This window comes from Fistularia commersonii, chromosome 15 (assembly GCF_037954325.1).
Source record: "Fistularia commersonii isolate RoL2024-O1a breed Wild chromosome 15, RoL_Fcom_v1.0, whole genome shotgun sequence".
Lineage (NCBI taxonomy): Eukaryota > Metazoa > Chordata > Actinopteri > Syngnathiformes > Fistulariidae > Fistularia > Fistularia commersonii.
In genome coordinates, this window is record NC_141298.1 from 10,925,945 (window position 1) to 10,939,609 (window position 13,665).

At 43.2% G+C, this 13,665-nt stretch overlaps 1 protein-coding gene across 1 annotated transcript; it reads left to right on the plus strand.

The window, feature by feature from the left end:
* Positions 1-692: 692 nt before the first annotated feature.
* On the plus strand, positions 693-11,341 carry tm7sf2 (transmembrane 7 superfamily member 2). Its single transcript, XM_086160312.1, has 11 exons — positions 693-821; positions 2,339-2,414; positions 3,284-3,480; positions 3,577-3,631; positions 5,162-5,356; positions 5,704-5,807; positions 6,635-6,754; positions 7,772-7,940; positions 8,037-8,117; positions 8,224-8,346; positions 10,059-11,341. Exons 2-11 carry the CDS (start codon positions 2,348-2,350, stop codon positions 10,217-10,219), a joined length of 1,272 nt encoding a protein of 423 aa, XP_086016438.1. The 5' UTR covers positions 693-821; positions 2,339-2,347; the 3' UTR covers positions 10,220-11,341.
* Positions 11,342-13,665: the final 2,324 nt, after the last annotated feature.

The window sequence follows — 13,665 nt, forward strand, 5'->3', positions numbered from 1 at the left end:
TGCTTTGGAATCACATTCATTTAAAATTGGGCTTAAACTGAATTTATTTTCATACAAATTCCACTTATGTGAATAAAGTACAATAAAATGAGATGTCATTTCTTTGGCTTGAGTGCAGTGACACAATCGTGGCATTTTGTAATGCAAGTCGATCTAAGAATTTACTAAAAGATATAAATGAACAATATATTTCAATTTATTACTGGTAGTGTGAAGTTGGGACACAGAACCTTGGCGGGTGAAGATTGAAGCGTTAAAATTAAATGAAATTAAAACAATTACAATTTGTGCTTTTAATGCAAAATCTCAGTCTGTTTTAAATACACACAAAGGCATCAACAGTTGTTTTCGTTTTCTGACAGTTTCAAGGTGTTGATTCAAATCCAAAGCCGATTTTATTACAACATTTGAATGTCTTCGTTTTTTAAAAAACAAATTAAAGGGCAGAAAATTCAATATTCTTTAAAATGTAATACACATGTATTCATTATTTTTTTTATTTGTTGTATTTTAATATTTTGACCTGGACGTGTGCAAGGGAGTTGAGGTGTGTTATGACAGTGACTCCGTTCCGGTCTTGTGTTGTGTCGCCATCCTGGCGCGCGTCTCTGATTGGACGAAGGTATCAGACCCCGCCCTCTTCTGATGATAGACGGCTCTGATTGGTCGAGGGGCGGGTGGAGTGGGCGGGGCGGCTGACCCGCTCGTCCGTCTGCAGGTGGTCGGAGAAACGAGAAACACACACGCTTAAACTAACACGCACGCTTAAACACACACACACACACAAACGCACGGACGGACGGCCAGCGGGACGCGCACCGGTAAGTCTTATTTCCCTCTTTTTCCGGTTCCGTTGTGCCGAAGGAAAGACACGAAATGAATAAAACAAGGGAAAGAAGAACGAAAAGTATTCGCGAGCCTTCTGACGTCACTCGAAACTACTTGAACGTCCTCGGTAGCGTCGACGGGCGGTGACGTCACGATCGATCGATCATCGATAGGTAGATAGATAGATAGAAGGATGGATAGACAAACAACTGGGTAGATGGATGAAGTGTGCTAATATAGAGAGATAGATGGAGAGAAAGAAGTGCACAAAGAAAGATAGATAGATAGATAGACAGGTGAGTGGACGTATGCATGTATGTCTGAATGGATGGATGATGAATGGATGGATGGATAGATGGAGGTGCAGTAAGATAGATGGACGGGTGTTCATTAATATAGATAGAAAGATGGTTAGGTGGATAAAAACAGAAAGATTGCGGATGAGGATGGATAGATAGCTGGAACTGCAGGATGATAGATAGATGAGGGTAGGTAGATGGATGGAGGGATAGGTAGATAGTTGGACAGACAGACAGGAAGGGTGGATGGATGGATGGATAGAGGCGCACTAAGTTAGATCGGTAGGAAGATGGGTGGACTTGTACTAATGTAGATGGATAAATAAATATATAGTTGGGTAGGTAGATAGATGGATTGGTAGATAGAGAAGTAGGTTTTGGATAGGTAGATTGAAGTGCATGAGGATAGATAGATAGATAGATAGATAGATAGATAGATAGTTGAGGTAGGTTGATGATAGAGGAACGGATTGATAGGTGCCGTATTTTCTGGACTATTGTGCGGACCTGAATATAAGCTGCACTGGCTAAAAATGACTAAATAAATATATGTGTACAGATATAGAACACACTTGTCCATAAGCTGCAGGTGTGCACGTTGTAGCATGAGATATTTACACAGAAACCTTTTATTTTTTTACTTTTAATTAAATACATACCAGTAACATCCACAAATACATACTGGAAATGCTTTTTTCCCAACGGTGTATCTAGCATGGCTGATGAAAAAGATGAATAATAACACAAGGAATAGTCCATCCATCCATCCATCCATTTTCTATCCCCGCTTTGTCCTACTCCAGCTGATCGGTATCTTGGTCTTTCTCCTGTGCACTAAAACCGTTAAAGTCATCTTCTTTGGTGTCTGAATTGAACGGTCTCAGAATTTCACAGTAATTTCATCGGTCCGATGTGACAACGCTAAATGTTTTGGTGGCGTGAAGCTGGCTAGTCCAAACAAATCCATAAATTAGTCACATTGTTGCTAAAGCCGCAGTGTTGAAAGCATGTGGGAAAAAGTAGTGAATTATAGTCCAGAAATTACAGTACAGCTGGACAGACAGACAGGAAGGATGGATGGATGTGGATTAATATAGATGGATGGATGGATGGATGGGTGGATGGGTGGATAGATGTCCTCATTTTTCTTCTGGTGGTGTTTTGACTGACCTTTATGACCTGTCCCTTCTCGTCTCTGCTCTTCCTGCAAGAGTCCGACCATGAGGGCCGACGGCCGTTCGCTCAGGGTGGGGCCGGCAGCCGAAAGGGAGTTCGGAGGAACCCTGGGTGAGTCCCTCTTCAGAGACCTCCTTCTTCACAGTCCATGCTCTGCACATTCATTTAAAATCGTATAAACTTGTGGGAATTACATTCCAATAATTTGACATGGTCCCAATTTTTCTGCGGAAAAAACGATGTGAAACAAAAGAGATGCATCCACTGAGTATATCAATATATTTCTCTATTTATTTTTCATTAAGAAAGTTCCAGATCGATACATGTGATTATCAATATTGAACTTTTTAAACTCGTGTGGCTGATTTTGAATAAGATGTTATGACAATGTTTGGTCACTAGGGGGCGCTCAAAGCCACCAGCGAAAACCATAGGCTCTCTTCTCCGGTGCAGCCTCATCAATACGATGAGTCTGCGGATTAATCGATCGGTTTTGAGTCCTTTAATTCAAGGTCCTGACAAATCATAGAAACAAAAATGTACATATTCTAAAATATGTCAATATTGATTTTTATTTTAAGTGTTAAAGACTGTCAGAATAATGTAAATATTGATCAAGGTGGTCCCGAATTCTGTTGTGATCAGTGTGACTAATCCATGCGGAAAAATGAAAATAGAAATAAAAAAAATATCTTTAAATCATTTTTAAATTAGAATGTAGTTTTATTCAAAATTAAATATTACACAGCAGTTATTCACTTAAATTAAAAAAAAACTCCTGAATATCTGTGAAAGAATGAATGAATGTTTTGTTTTTAAATGGCATGTAATTAGCTTAAAAAAATGCCAAAAAGGGGGCAACAAATTAGCATGTAGCGAAACATTGGATGGATTATGAATCTGTCGGTTTTTAAATCTGCTTTTAATCTCCCAGATTGACTGGATTACTAGCATTCCGGGGGGACTGATTGTCATTTCAGGAGCTGCCTGCATGCCAGTCCTCCTCCCACTGACCGTGCTCTTCCTGGTCGGCACCGGACGGTCCCCCGAGGCGGGGCTCCTGCGTTGGCCCCCCGCCTTCCCCTCTGGGGAGCAGCTGTGGGACCCCTGTGGCCCCCTGCTGCTGCTGGGCTGGGTGGCGCTCCACAGCGCCCTTTACTTCCTGCCCGTGGGGAAGGTGGGCTTCGTCGTGAAGACTGACAAGAAATCATCAACAGAGGTGTTTTTGTCGGCCCTCCGGTTTTGAACCCCAGCGTTTTTTTTCCCCACGTAGGTGTCGGAGGGTCTGGCGCTGAAGGACGGAACCCGCCTCAAGTACCCTGTCAACGGTGAGACACCGACCCACGGTTTGGAGGCGGGAAATGGGGACGTTTGCGGTCAGGATTTACCTGCCAGGTGAAAGCCAGTGTTTGCTAGATGGTCATTCTCCTTTAAAAGTACAACTCAAGGCTAGGGAGTTCATGGGAATTCACCCGGCGGTGCAGTGGTTAGTGCTCACACCTCACAGTAGGAAGCTCCTTGCTTAGATTCTTGGCTTTCCAATTATCTGCATGGGGTTCCTCAGGGTTCTCCCACAGTCCAAAAACATGCAGCAGGTTCACTGGAGACCCACAATTATCCAGATGTGTTAATTAAAAATTGAATAGTGTTAAATTTATTCTTTGACTCAGTTAATCTATGTTCCCGTTGTTCGTTCTCCAGACCCCAAAATACCGACTGCACTCTTTCAAAACGTTTTTATGGGTCTGTTTGGGGGTAAAATAAGAAAAGTAATTCAAAATAACCTTAACCATGGCTGTGTTTCTGGTGTTCTTTCTCTTCTTGTCAGCTCTTGCACTTGGTGTTTCCTTCACGCAAAAGTTAAGCCCTCTGGCATGTACGTCACTCGCTAATGCTAGCGCTATCTCCTGCAAGCTGTCTTTCATTCATCCAAACTAGCAATGACCTTGCTTCGTTAACGTAGTCGCCCCTTTAGCCACATTAGCTGTCTTTAGCGCATCTTTGTTCTTCAGGATGGGACAGATTGTTGTCTTAGCCTCGTCATAGTAACACAAACACAGCTCTCATGCTACGCTATCATTTCCTTCTTCAGATCAACTGGGATTGTTAACTTCTTCTTACCACCACTATCACTAGCACTCTAAACCTTTTTGGTTTATCTATTAGCTAGCATACTGAAATAACAAAACAAAAAAGCGTTATAAAAGGAGAAAGATGAACGGTGTAAACACTGCGGAGCAGCCTGCGCAACTGCTGCTACGCTACAACGCCACTGTGTTCGTACACCGAGGCTAGTTCACACCCCAATTCAAAATCTGATTGGGAACTCAGGAAACCCAGGATCTACTGTTTGTCTCTATCTGATCTGTGAATGACTGAATGGTTGTATATTGATATGATGTGTGAATGAGAGGGTGAATCGTTTGTGTTTCATGTCTCTATACGTGGCTGATTGACAGCTGACGGTTCAGGGTCCAGACCTGCCAGCCTGACTACGGGAGAAGCATTTTAAATCATAAATGAATGAATGAATGAAAGAAATCACGCACATTTCTGATATTTGTGTCTCTGCTGAGTCTCTGCATGGCACCCCCTCCGCACTCCCTTGAACAGGAGTCGAATTAGCGTCAATTAATATTAATATTTAAGGTTTAAATATAAATTTCACTTTTCCCTCTTCAAGCGACAAAACTTAACATCTATTTTTTTCCATGTTTGTCTGAGGCTGCCAGTTTTTGAGCTATTTTAAAGTCAGAAGTACTGGTTGTACTTTGCAGCCTGTAACCCGGACCACCTCAGTCCTCCAGCTACAGCACTCACTCCATGTATGTGTGTGTGTGTGTGTGTGTGCTCTCCAGGCTTCCACAGCTTGTGCGTCAGCGGTCTGCTGCTGCTGTTGCTGGCGGGTCTTGGGGCTCCTCTGGGGTCCCTGTTTGAGCTGCTACCCTCGCTGGCTGCCTGCGCCATCGCCGCCTCCTTCCTGATCTCGATCTTCCTGTACCTCCGCTCCTTCTGGGCTCCGGCTGCAGCGCTCGCCCCGGGCGGAAACACAGGTGGGGGGTTGGGAACACACACTGCCATGTGTTTGTGTTTGTGTGCGCGTCCAAAGGGTAATGGCAGAATATTAGCAGAATATTAGTAGAGACGTCGCAGTTGAGCTCTACGAAAGCCTGCTGGCGTCGACAAAACCCTCGCTGCTGATGAGGGTCAGCTTCTGATTGGCCGAGGCGCTGCCATGTCACATGGTGTGCGCGAGATGGCAAGGGGAAATAGGAAATAGGGATATTCTACTTTCATTCCTGGATGGTTTTACAAAAAAATTCCTCAAACCGCGGAGCTTCTCGTTAATGTCGATCTTCATCTCATCCCTTCGTGATCGGATGGCGGGCGGCTCCTCCAGGAAACCCCCTCTACGACTTCTTCATGGGCCGGGAGTTGAACCCCCGCGTCGGAGAGTTTGACCTGAAGTATTTCTGTGAGCTGAGGCCGGGTCTGATCGGCTGGGTGAGTCCACCACAAGGAAGGGATGATTGTTACTTGGACTTTTAATGCGTTAATTTCAATTAATCGGTCATTCATTCAGTCATTCTTCTTCATGCACGGCTTAGCCTGTCGTCCGAGAGGCAGCATTCACACGCCTCTAGGATGAATGGTTGTATGTCTCCGTATGACCTATGAATGGTTGCGTGGCCCTGTGATGGTGAACGCCACTTCTCCCCGAATGACAGCTGGGATAGACAGGATAAGCAGTATAGATAATGAATGAATAACTAGACAGCCTCTGATTAATTAGATTAATTTCTTTAATCGAGTTCCACACCTAATTTTTGCCTCCAAGCTCAGAGAATCCCTCCTCCATCCACTGGCTGTCATTCCCTGCTCGGCCACTAAGTGGAGATGTTATATCCTGTCTTAAATAACGCCAACAACCCAGCTGTGAGCTGTTTCCTCGCTTATCGATTTAGAATTTATTCATTTTCCCTTAAACTCCCCATTCAACGTATCAAAAAACGCTAATCATTTCTTTTCAATTTAGCTATTTTTTCTGCAATTTGGAATCAATTCCAATATTTTTTAAAATCTCACTTCCAGTTAATTTACTGCCGATATTGATGTTAATTATTTATAAGACTTTTACACATTTTTTCTAATTTTTAAACCAACTAATCCGCTTGTTTCCAAACAATCAAACCGAGTTTTGAGTTTTTTTTAAAGAGCAGCGAGACGTTCCTCAAGGGAACAACAAAAGTCTTCTCTGGCCTTCATGGTCGAGTTCACCCTCATCGTATCGGTGACGTGGCTTTTTTTTTTTTACGTCCACCCCTCCTCAGGTGGTCATCAACCTGGGGATGCTGATGAAGGAGGCGGAACTTCGCGGTTCCCCGTCGCTTGCCATGATCCTGGTCAACGGCTTCCAGCTGCTGTATGTGGCAGACGCTCTGTGGAACGAGGTGTGTGAAGAAGCTGTTCCTGAACCTGGTGGTTCTTCTAACGCCCCCCCAGAGGGCAGGAGGTTAAATAGTCCATGACTGGAAGATCTAATCTCCTGGGACAACACCTCCTGTAGATGTCCTTCACAGCAGGAAGTGAAGCTCCGGCGGTGCATCAGCTGTTTTTCACCACCTCCTGCAGCTCTGTCTGGTCAGCTCCCGTACCAAACTGTAATCCAGCTAGTCAGGATGCTCTGAATGCTGTACAGGAAGAAATTCACCAGGACGTCTGAGATGAGCCGGGAGAGCCTTCGTCTCCAGGCTGGAGCAGATGGTTGTCCAGGTCATGTGGATTCCCAGGAATATGGAGCGTCTTTTCCCTCTCTCTTGTCTCTAACTTGATATCTTATGCAAATTAAAACTGGATGATGCTGAAAATGTGTCACGGGGACACCAGGGGGTCAGGGGGTGGCTAGCAGGAAGTCACCCTGGATGCCACATTATAATTTGATATCACCGTTTTTTTATTTTATGTTTAAAATTAGAATTTATATATTTATTTCATATAATTTATGCAAAGTAAATGCTCCTAATTATAATAAATAAATGAGTGAATTAAAGAAAATGGTCCCAAATTAGCCAGGAAAGTCTAGCAAAAAAAAAAAACACTAAAAAAGGGAAATAACTAAAGCAATTAAATCTTTATTTGATCGTATTTATTTTGCATATTTGAGAAGAGGATACAGAGAATAGGATTAGACGGAGGAGGTTGATTTCTACTGGTGACCCTTGAAGGGAGCAGCCCAAAGGAAAAGAAGTATTTATCTTCTAGGTTTTTGTCAGGTTTTTTTTTTTGTACATCTTGAAAAAATATTTTTATGTATAGACCTTTCTCATGGGTCTTATTCCAGATATTGTCTATACAGTGCTTCCTATCTAAAATTAATTTTATCATTGTTATTATCATCATAATCCTCATAATTATTTTATTATTGTAATATTTTTCCCTTTTTTTTTTCTCTGCCCTCACCACGTCAGGAGGCCGTCCTGACCACCATGGACATCGTCCACGACGGTTTCGGCTTCATGCTGGTGTTTGGAGACCTGGCCTGGGTTCCCTTCACCTACAGCTTGCAGGCCTCCTTCCTGGTCCTCCACCCACAGGCCCTCAGCCTGCCGGCCGCCGCCACCATCATCACTCTCAACGGTTGGTGGCTGACGGCCATTTTTCCTGTTTTCACCCTCTGGTTTGAGCCGTATCAAGGTTTCATACCTCTCTCCGTCTTCCCTTCTTGCCCTCCAGCTATTGGATACTTCATCTTCAGGAGATCCAACTCTGAGAAGAACCAGTTCAGGAGGGACCCCTCTCACCCCAGCGTGGCCTGTGAGCATCCCGGACAATCTGCAATTAAAACCTTTTTTTTTTTGGTTTTCTTTCATCAGAAAGGGTCATTTGAGGTAACTTTTTTCCACGCCCTTCGTCCTCACAGGCTTGGAGACCATCGCCACGGCGACAGGGAAGCGCCTGCTGGTGTCTGGCTGGTGGGGCCTAGTCCGTCACCCCAACTACCTGGGTGACCTTCTCATGGCGCTGGCCTGGTCCCTGCCCTGCGGTGAGGAGCATGTTTTTTTTTTTTTTTAACCATCATTCGTCCACACTTCGGTATTTTCACACACTTTTTTATCGGGGAATCAGCTTTTCGGTGGGAGGTTCTTCTTTAAAAATAAATCTTTCCTCCACCTGATATGAGGAGCTTCGCAATCTGTCCTCGTTGAGACGACCGGCCTTTTGTTCCCGCCGACTCGTCACTCAAACTCCGGGTGACTCATGGAACCCCCCCCCCTCATCTGTAACCGAGAGCGACACCGAACGGCTGAGTTATACACAGAAAGACAAAGAGCTGGCGACGCGACGGTTGTTTTTTTTTTTTTTCACGGTGAAGTCGAAAACACCGGGAACAAAGAGACGGGCGCGAGAAGATGATGATGGGGTGTTGCGTCGCTGGAGCCGAGGAGAGAGAAACAGGAAGTGCAATCTAAAGCGGCTTGTTTGAAAACACGCACGTCTGTTGGGAATTCTATAAGAAACGTGTGTCAAGGCCAAATGTCAAAGAGTCCAATCTACTTCTGAATTTTGACACCGAACACAGAGCTTGTCCAAGAATTAAAAGCCAAACAACGATAACAGCAGAACGTGTTCACGAAAGCCGCATCCAAAAACAGTGCGGCAGTGAAAGCTAGCTTTATTGTGGCTGAAGAGTGGCCGTTAAATGTGGCCCTTTGAGGGCCACATGTATATCATTATGTTGATATGGCCCTCGGTGAAAATGAGTTTGACACCCCTGCTATAAACAAATAACGCGTGATTGTTAGTCCACGCTTTTATTTAGTTAAAAAAAAAAATCACATTTCTAATTTCCAGCTGTGAGGAGTTGAAGGTGGAGGTGGGAGTGCATCAGACATCTGCTCCGGACCCCTTCTTGTGGTGCTATGGTGATGGACAGGCTGGTAGATGAGGTTAGACAGGAACTTCATGATGTTTTGCAGATGATGTGATATTTCATGAGAGCAGGGATTAGGTGGAGGAACATCTATACAAGCTCAGGAAGAGGAGAGGGATGAAGGCCAGCAGCAGAAAGACAATACATGTGTGTGAATGAGAGGAACCCGAGTGGAGATACAAAAAGTGGAGGAGTTTAAGATCAGTAGTCCAGGGCAATGGAGAAGAGATGGAGGAAAGATGGAGAAGATGGCAATGAGGGCAGCCATGTTGTCTGGTTTGGAGACACTGAGGAGAAGACAGGAGGCATGAGAGATATGGAGGTTCTTGAGAGTGTGGAGGACAGAGAGGATCAGGAACTAGTCCATCTTCCACATGTTAGATCTCCTGGAGATAAACTCAGACCGGACAGAAGAGGGATTGTGAAGATGTGGTTGGAGCTGCCAGGCAGGAGATCTAGAGGAAGATCAGAGAGGAGCTTTATGGATGGCAGGAAAGAGGAAAGGAAGGAAGGTTGGCGGAGTGGGAGAAGAGGATGCAGATGAGAGGGTTAGATGGAGGTGATTGGCCCCTGCCCCCCCAGAAGGGAACAGCCAGAAGCAAATTTGAAGATTCTCATTTCCACATTTGGCTACTTCACAAATTCTACTTTTTTCCCCCCATAATTCCAGCTCACAATTACATCATACATTTAGAAACCGATCACAGTGAGTGTGATCAATGGGAATGACCACAGGCACTTGTTGGTGAGGAAAGAAAAGGCTTTTTTTTTACGTCCTAAAGATTTTGAAAAATTACCGCTCTCCTCCCTGTCTGCGTCCACAGGTTTCTCGCACCCGCTGCCTTATTTCTACGTCATCTACTTCACCGTACTGCTGATCCATAGGGAGGCCCGCGACGAGAGGCAGTGCCGCGCCAAATACGGGCTGGCTTGGGATGCCTACTGCAGACGCGTGCCCTACAGGATCTTCCCCTACATTTATTGAACAACCTAAACCGAGGTGTGGAGCAAGTATGTCGGCCATTGGACCAACCGCTGAGCGACAATTGAGAAAGTGCTTTGGTTAGAGATGTAGAACCCCCACATCCGTGTGAGAGATGACAGTTTTTTGAACAGATCTTATACGTTTTTATGTCTCCTAACTAATTTATATTGAAAGCTGATTACCATCTTTGAGACTCCATACAAAAGGTTTATCTTGCTGTGTAATAGTCCCGTTTTTGCTTGGACAAGTGCCTCTAAGTCCCGGCGTACCCAAATAGGTACTCCATTAGCACCACTGTTCCTAATTAGATTTCAAACACGTGTCTGTATCGAACTACAAACACCCAAAAAGTTGACGTGGTCATTTGCTCTTGCTAGCAATGGCAGGCATTAAAGGGTCTCCCCATGTGAGGAGCACAAACAAGAGTCAAGTAGCATGAAATACAAAGTGCGGAGAGTTGGTACTGTAATGTCCTCGTACGAGGACACAGGCGCCCAAGAGGTTATCAACCGTATCTGTGCTACTACAACAGCAAATGTGACTTGGAGAACCATTCCAGACTAGTTCCTTCAGGTGAAAACATTCAAAAAAACAGTACAAACTAGTACAAACAGTACAAGCTAGTACAAACTCAAAAGTACTACAGACATCTTTGTTTCTTTCTTGTGGTCTCAAGCAGAAATTTGGGCGACATCATTTTTTTAAATGCCCAAATTCTTATTAAAAATTTGCAATAAATGAAAAGAATCTGCTTTTGTATCCCAGTTGTATTTCTATTTTACCTCATTCTCATTTGGTCCAGGTGGCATGGCGAGAAGGTGAATGGTCAGGATAGGCCCCGACCTCTCCTACGATATCCGTGTTTAATTCAACCATCTTATGTTACTATCTTTTTATTTAGCCATGTTTTATAGACATCATAAGCGATTATCATGATTTATTTTACGTGCCGTCCACTGTGTTGTAGGGTGTCACCTTGGAGGGGGAGTGTTGATTATACTTTTATTTAAATTAAGCACAGTTTGTAAACAAATAAACCCACTGTTTTCTTTGATTCATGTTGGAGAAATAGCAACGTTAAAATATATATATATATATATACTTATATAATTTGATGAAAAACAGTACACCAGTTTTTTTTTCCCACTGGCTGTTTTTAAATCAACATTTCCAAGAGTTTTAAATGAGTCTTTTAGCCCTTTTATCATATAATTAATTTTATTTTTCCCACAGAAAGAGCATGGCCCATCAGGAAGGTTTGTTTTTTGCCCGTTCGGCTGCCATTAATGCCTTTCATCACTCTGTCATGCATTTGGACTCTCAAAACCATAAAAAACATACCAATTATGCAATTAAATTGGCCATTTCTCATTGTGGATCCTCCGGGATTCATGTGGGGATGAATGTGTCTGTCACACCACGCTGTGCGCGCACACACACACACACACACACACACACATGTCCGTGCATGCCGCCGATGTTCACCTTTTTAGCCTATTTAGATTCCGGGCTGGCTGCAGGCTGCAGGCTGCGCCTACGCAGCTCTCAAGCTATTTTGTGTTATTATTATGCTAGTTTTTTTTCTTCCTCCCTTTTCGCTAAGTGCTAATTAGAAACATGGTTGGTGACTGGAATGCTAAACAGCCCGGTACACATGTGAGCTGATGTACAGATAGACCGTGGTATTCGAACCATTCAAAAAAGCCGTATTGCAAAAACACATGGGAGAAGCAGCAAAACTCATCTTAGCTTTCGCCTAAAAAAAATCTCTTCGGATTCTGCGGGGAGAGACCTCATTAAAATATATTTATAAGATATTCATGAAATCACATTCAAGTGAGATTCACAAAAAAGACGTGTGGGATTGCGCCGTCGCAAGTCCGTTACCAGCAGGGAGAGGCCGATGTTAGCGCTCGTTCTTCTGAGAAAGGCAAGCGCAGAAGATTTGAAATATTCCATTGACTGTTAAAAAGATATAAAGACAAGAAAAGCCCCGGGGCCTTGTTCTTCTGGAAATAACATAAAGCAATACAAAAGTGAGATTCAGTTGTAAAACCCATTGAGTCGGATTAAAATTAACATCCCAAACAAATCACTCACAGACAAATTAGCTTTAAATGCTGTCAAAATCTGCCATCTTTCTTTTCTGGACGGACTGTTTCCAGTCTTGATTTTTCTAAACAGCCTGGAGCTCGAACCTTTCAGGCAGTCTCCAGTCTGTCCAGCTCATTCAGCTATTTGTACTTCTTTCCTGATGGACCCCATTTATGTGAAATTGTGCCTAATTTATACGTTTACAAAAGCGGTCGCCTCTCAGGCAGACGGTCCCACATTCTGATAGGTTCATTTTCACGTAGATGTGAATCAAATGGTTGCCTCCATATGTGATTGACAGCTGACATTATTAGTACAGCTACTACTAATAATAATAACATTAATAATAATAACAATAACAGACTAAAAAAAAATTACTTCCAGTGGTTGTCAATTCTCTCCCGTACTCTTACGTAAATGTGTGCATTTTCGTATAATGACACTAACATAAAACTGCATTTCTCACATAGAGCCTTCTGAAATTGACCATGGGACAAATGGAAGGTTAAAAGTGTCTCATTGGATTAGTCCGTAAAAACGGAGGCAGAAAAAAAAGGCTGCAGTTGTTTAGAAATTTCAAGGCTGTGGAAAAGAGACTTTGATTTGTGCGCCGTTTAATCCATCCATGGAGCCCTTGAGCTGGGAAGGGAGCGGGGGTACCGACGGAAGGATAGTTGTACTAGACGGCAGCTGACAGGCGTAATGAGTCACTGCAGAGTCTGTCTGGACAAGCGACCCACGGAGGAAAAACAAGACGATAGTGTGAATAACTTTGACATGAAGACAAACAGCTTCCGGTATTTGAAAGCGCAGACGCTGTGTTTTCATGCTGAGAATAAAATACAACTTGAATTTGCTGTCGGCTGAGCTGACGGGCCCTCGTCCCCTCTGCACAACGATCACCCTTGAGACGTTTAGTGAGAGAAAACATTATTGAAATTACAACTGAAATAATCCATCATTTGGGTTGCATGAAAAAGCAAAACAGACATGAAAAAAGATATAGATGGGTTTTCCTCACAGTTCCATGTATTCTTGTGACATTTGTTGATGATGTATAATGTACTCCAAATTTGTGATTCTCGTAGTATTTTATCCGATTAAAGTTATATATTTTATTCAATAGGTAATGTATTTATACGCAGCAGGTCTGGGAAAATAATGCAGTACAAACGTGAGTATCTTATTGAGACGATTCAAAGCAGCCGATGTGTTCACGTTACCTTTAACGTTACGTTAAAACTTGGGACACAAATATCACGGCGGTAATACGGAAAAAAAATCGTCAATTTATATCACTAGAAATTAAATTTTTTAATTAAATAATTACATTGTTATGTTATATCTTTTAA

Excerpts from the sequence above, each read along its gene's own strand:
- tm7sf2 (XM_086160312.1), top strand. The coding sequence starts at position 2,348 with ATGAGGGCCGACGGCCGTTCGCTCAGGGTGGGGCCGGCAGCCGAAAGG. Across the intron at positions 6,755-7,771 it reads CAGACGCTCTGTGGAACGAG|GAGGCCGTCCTGACCACCAT; the intron begins GTGTGTGAAGAA and ends TCACCACGTCAG. Across the intron at positions 8,347-10,058 it reads GGCCTGGTCCCTGCCCTGCG|GTTTCTCGCACCCGCTGCCT; the intron begins GTGAGGAGCATG and ends CTGCGTCCACAG.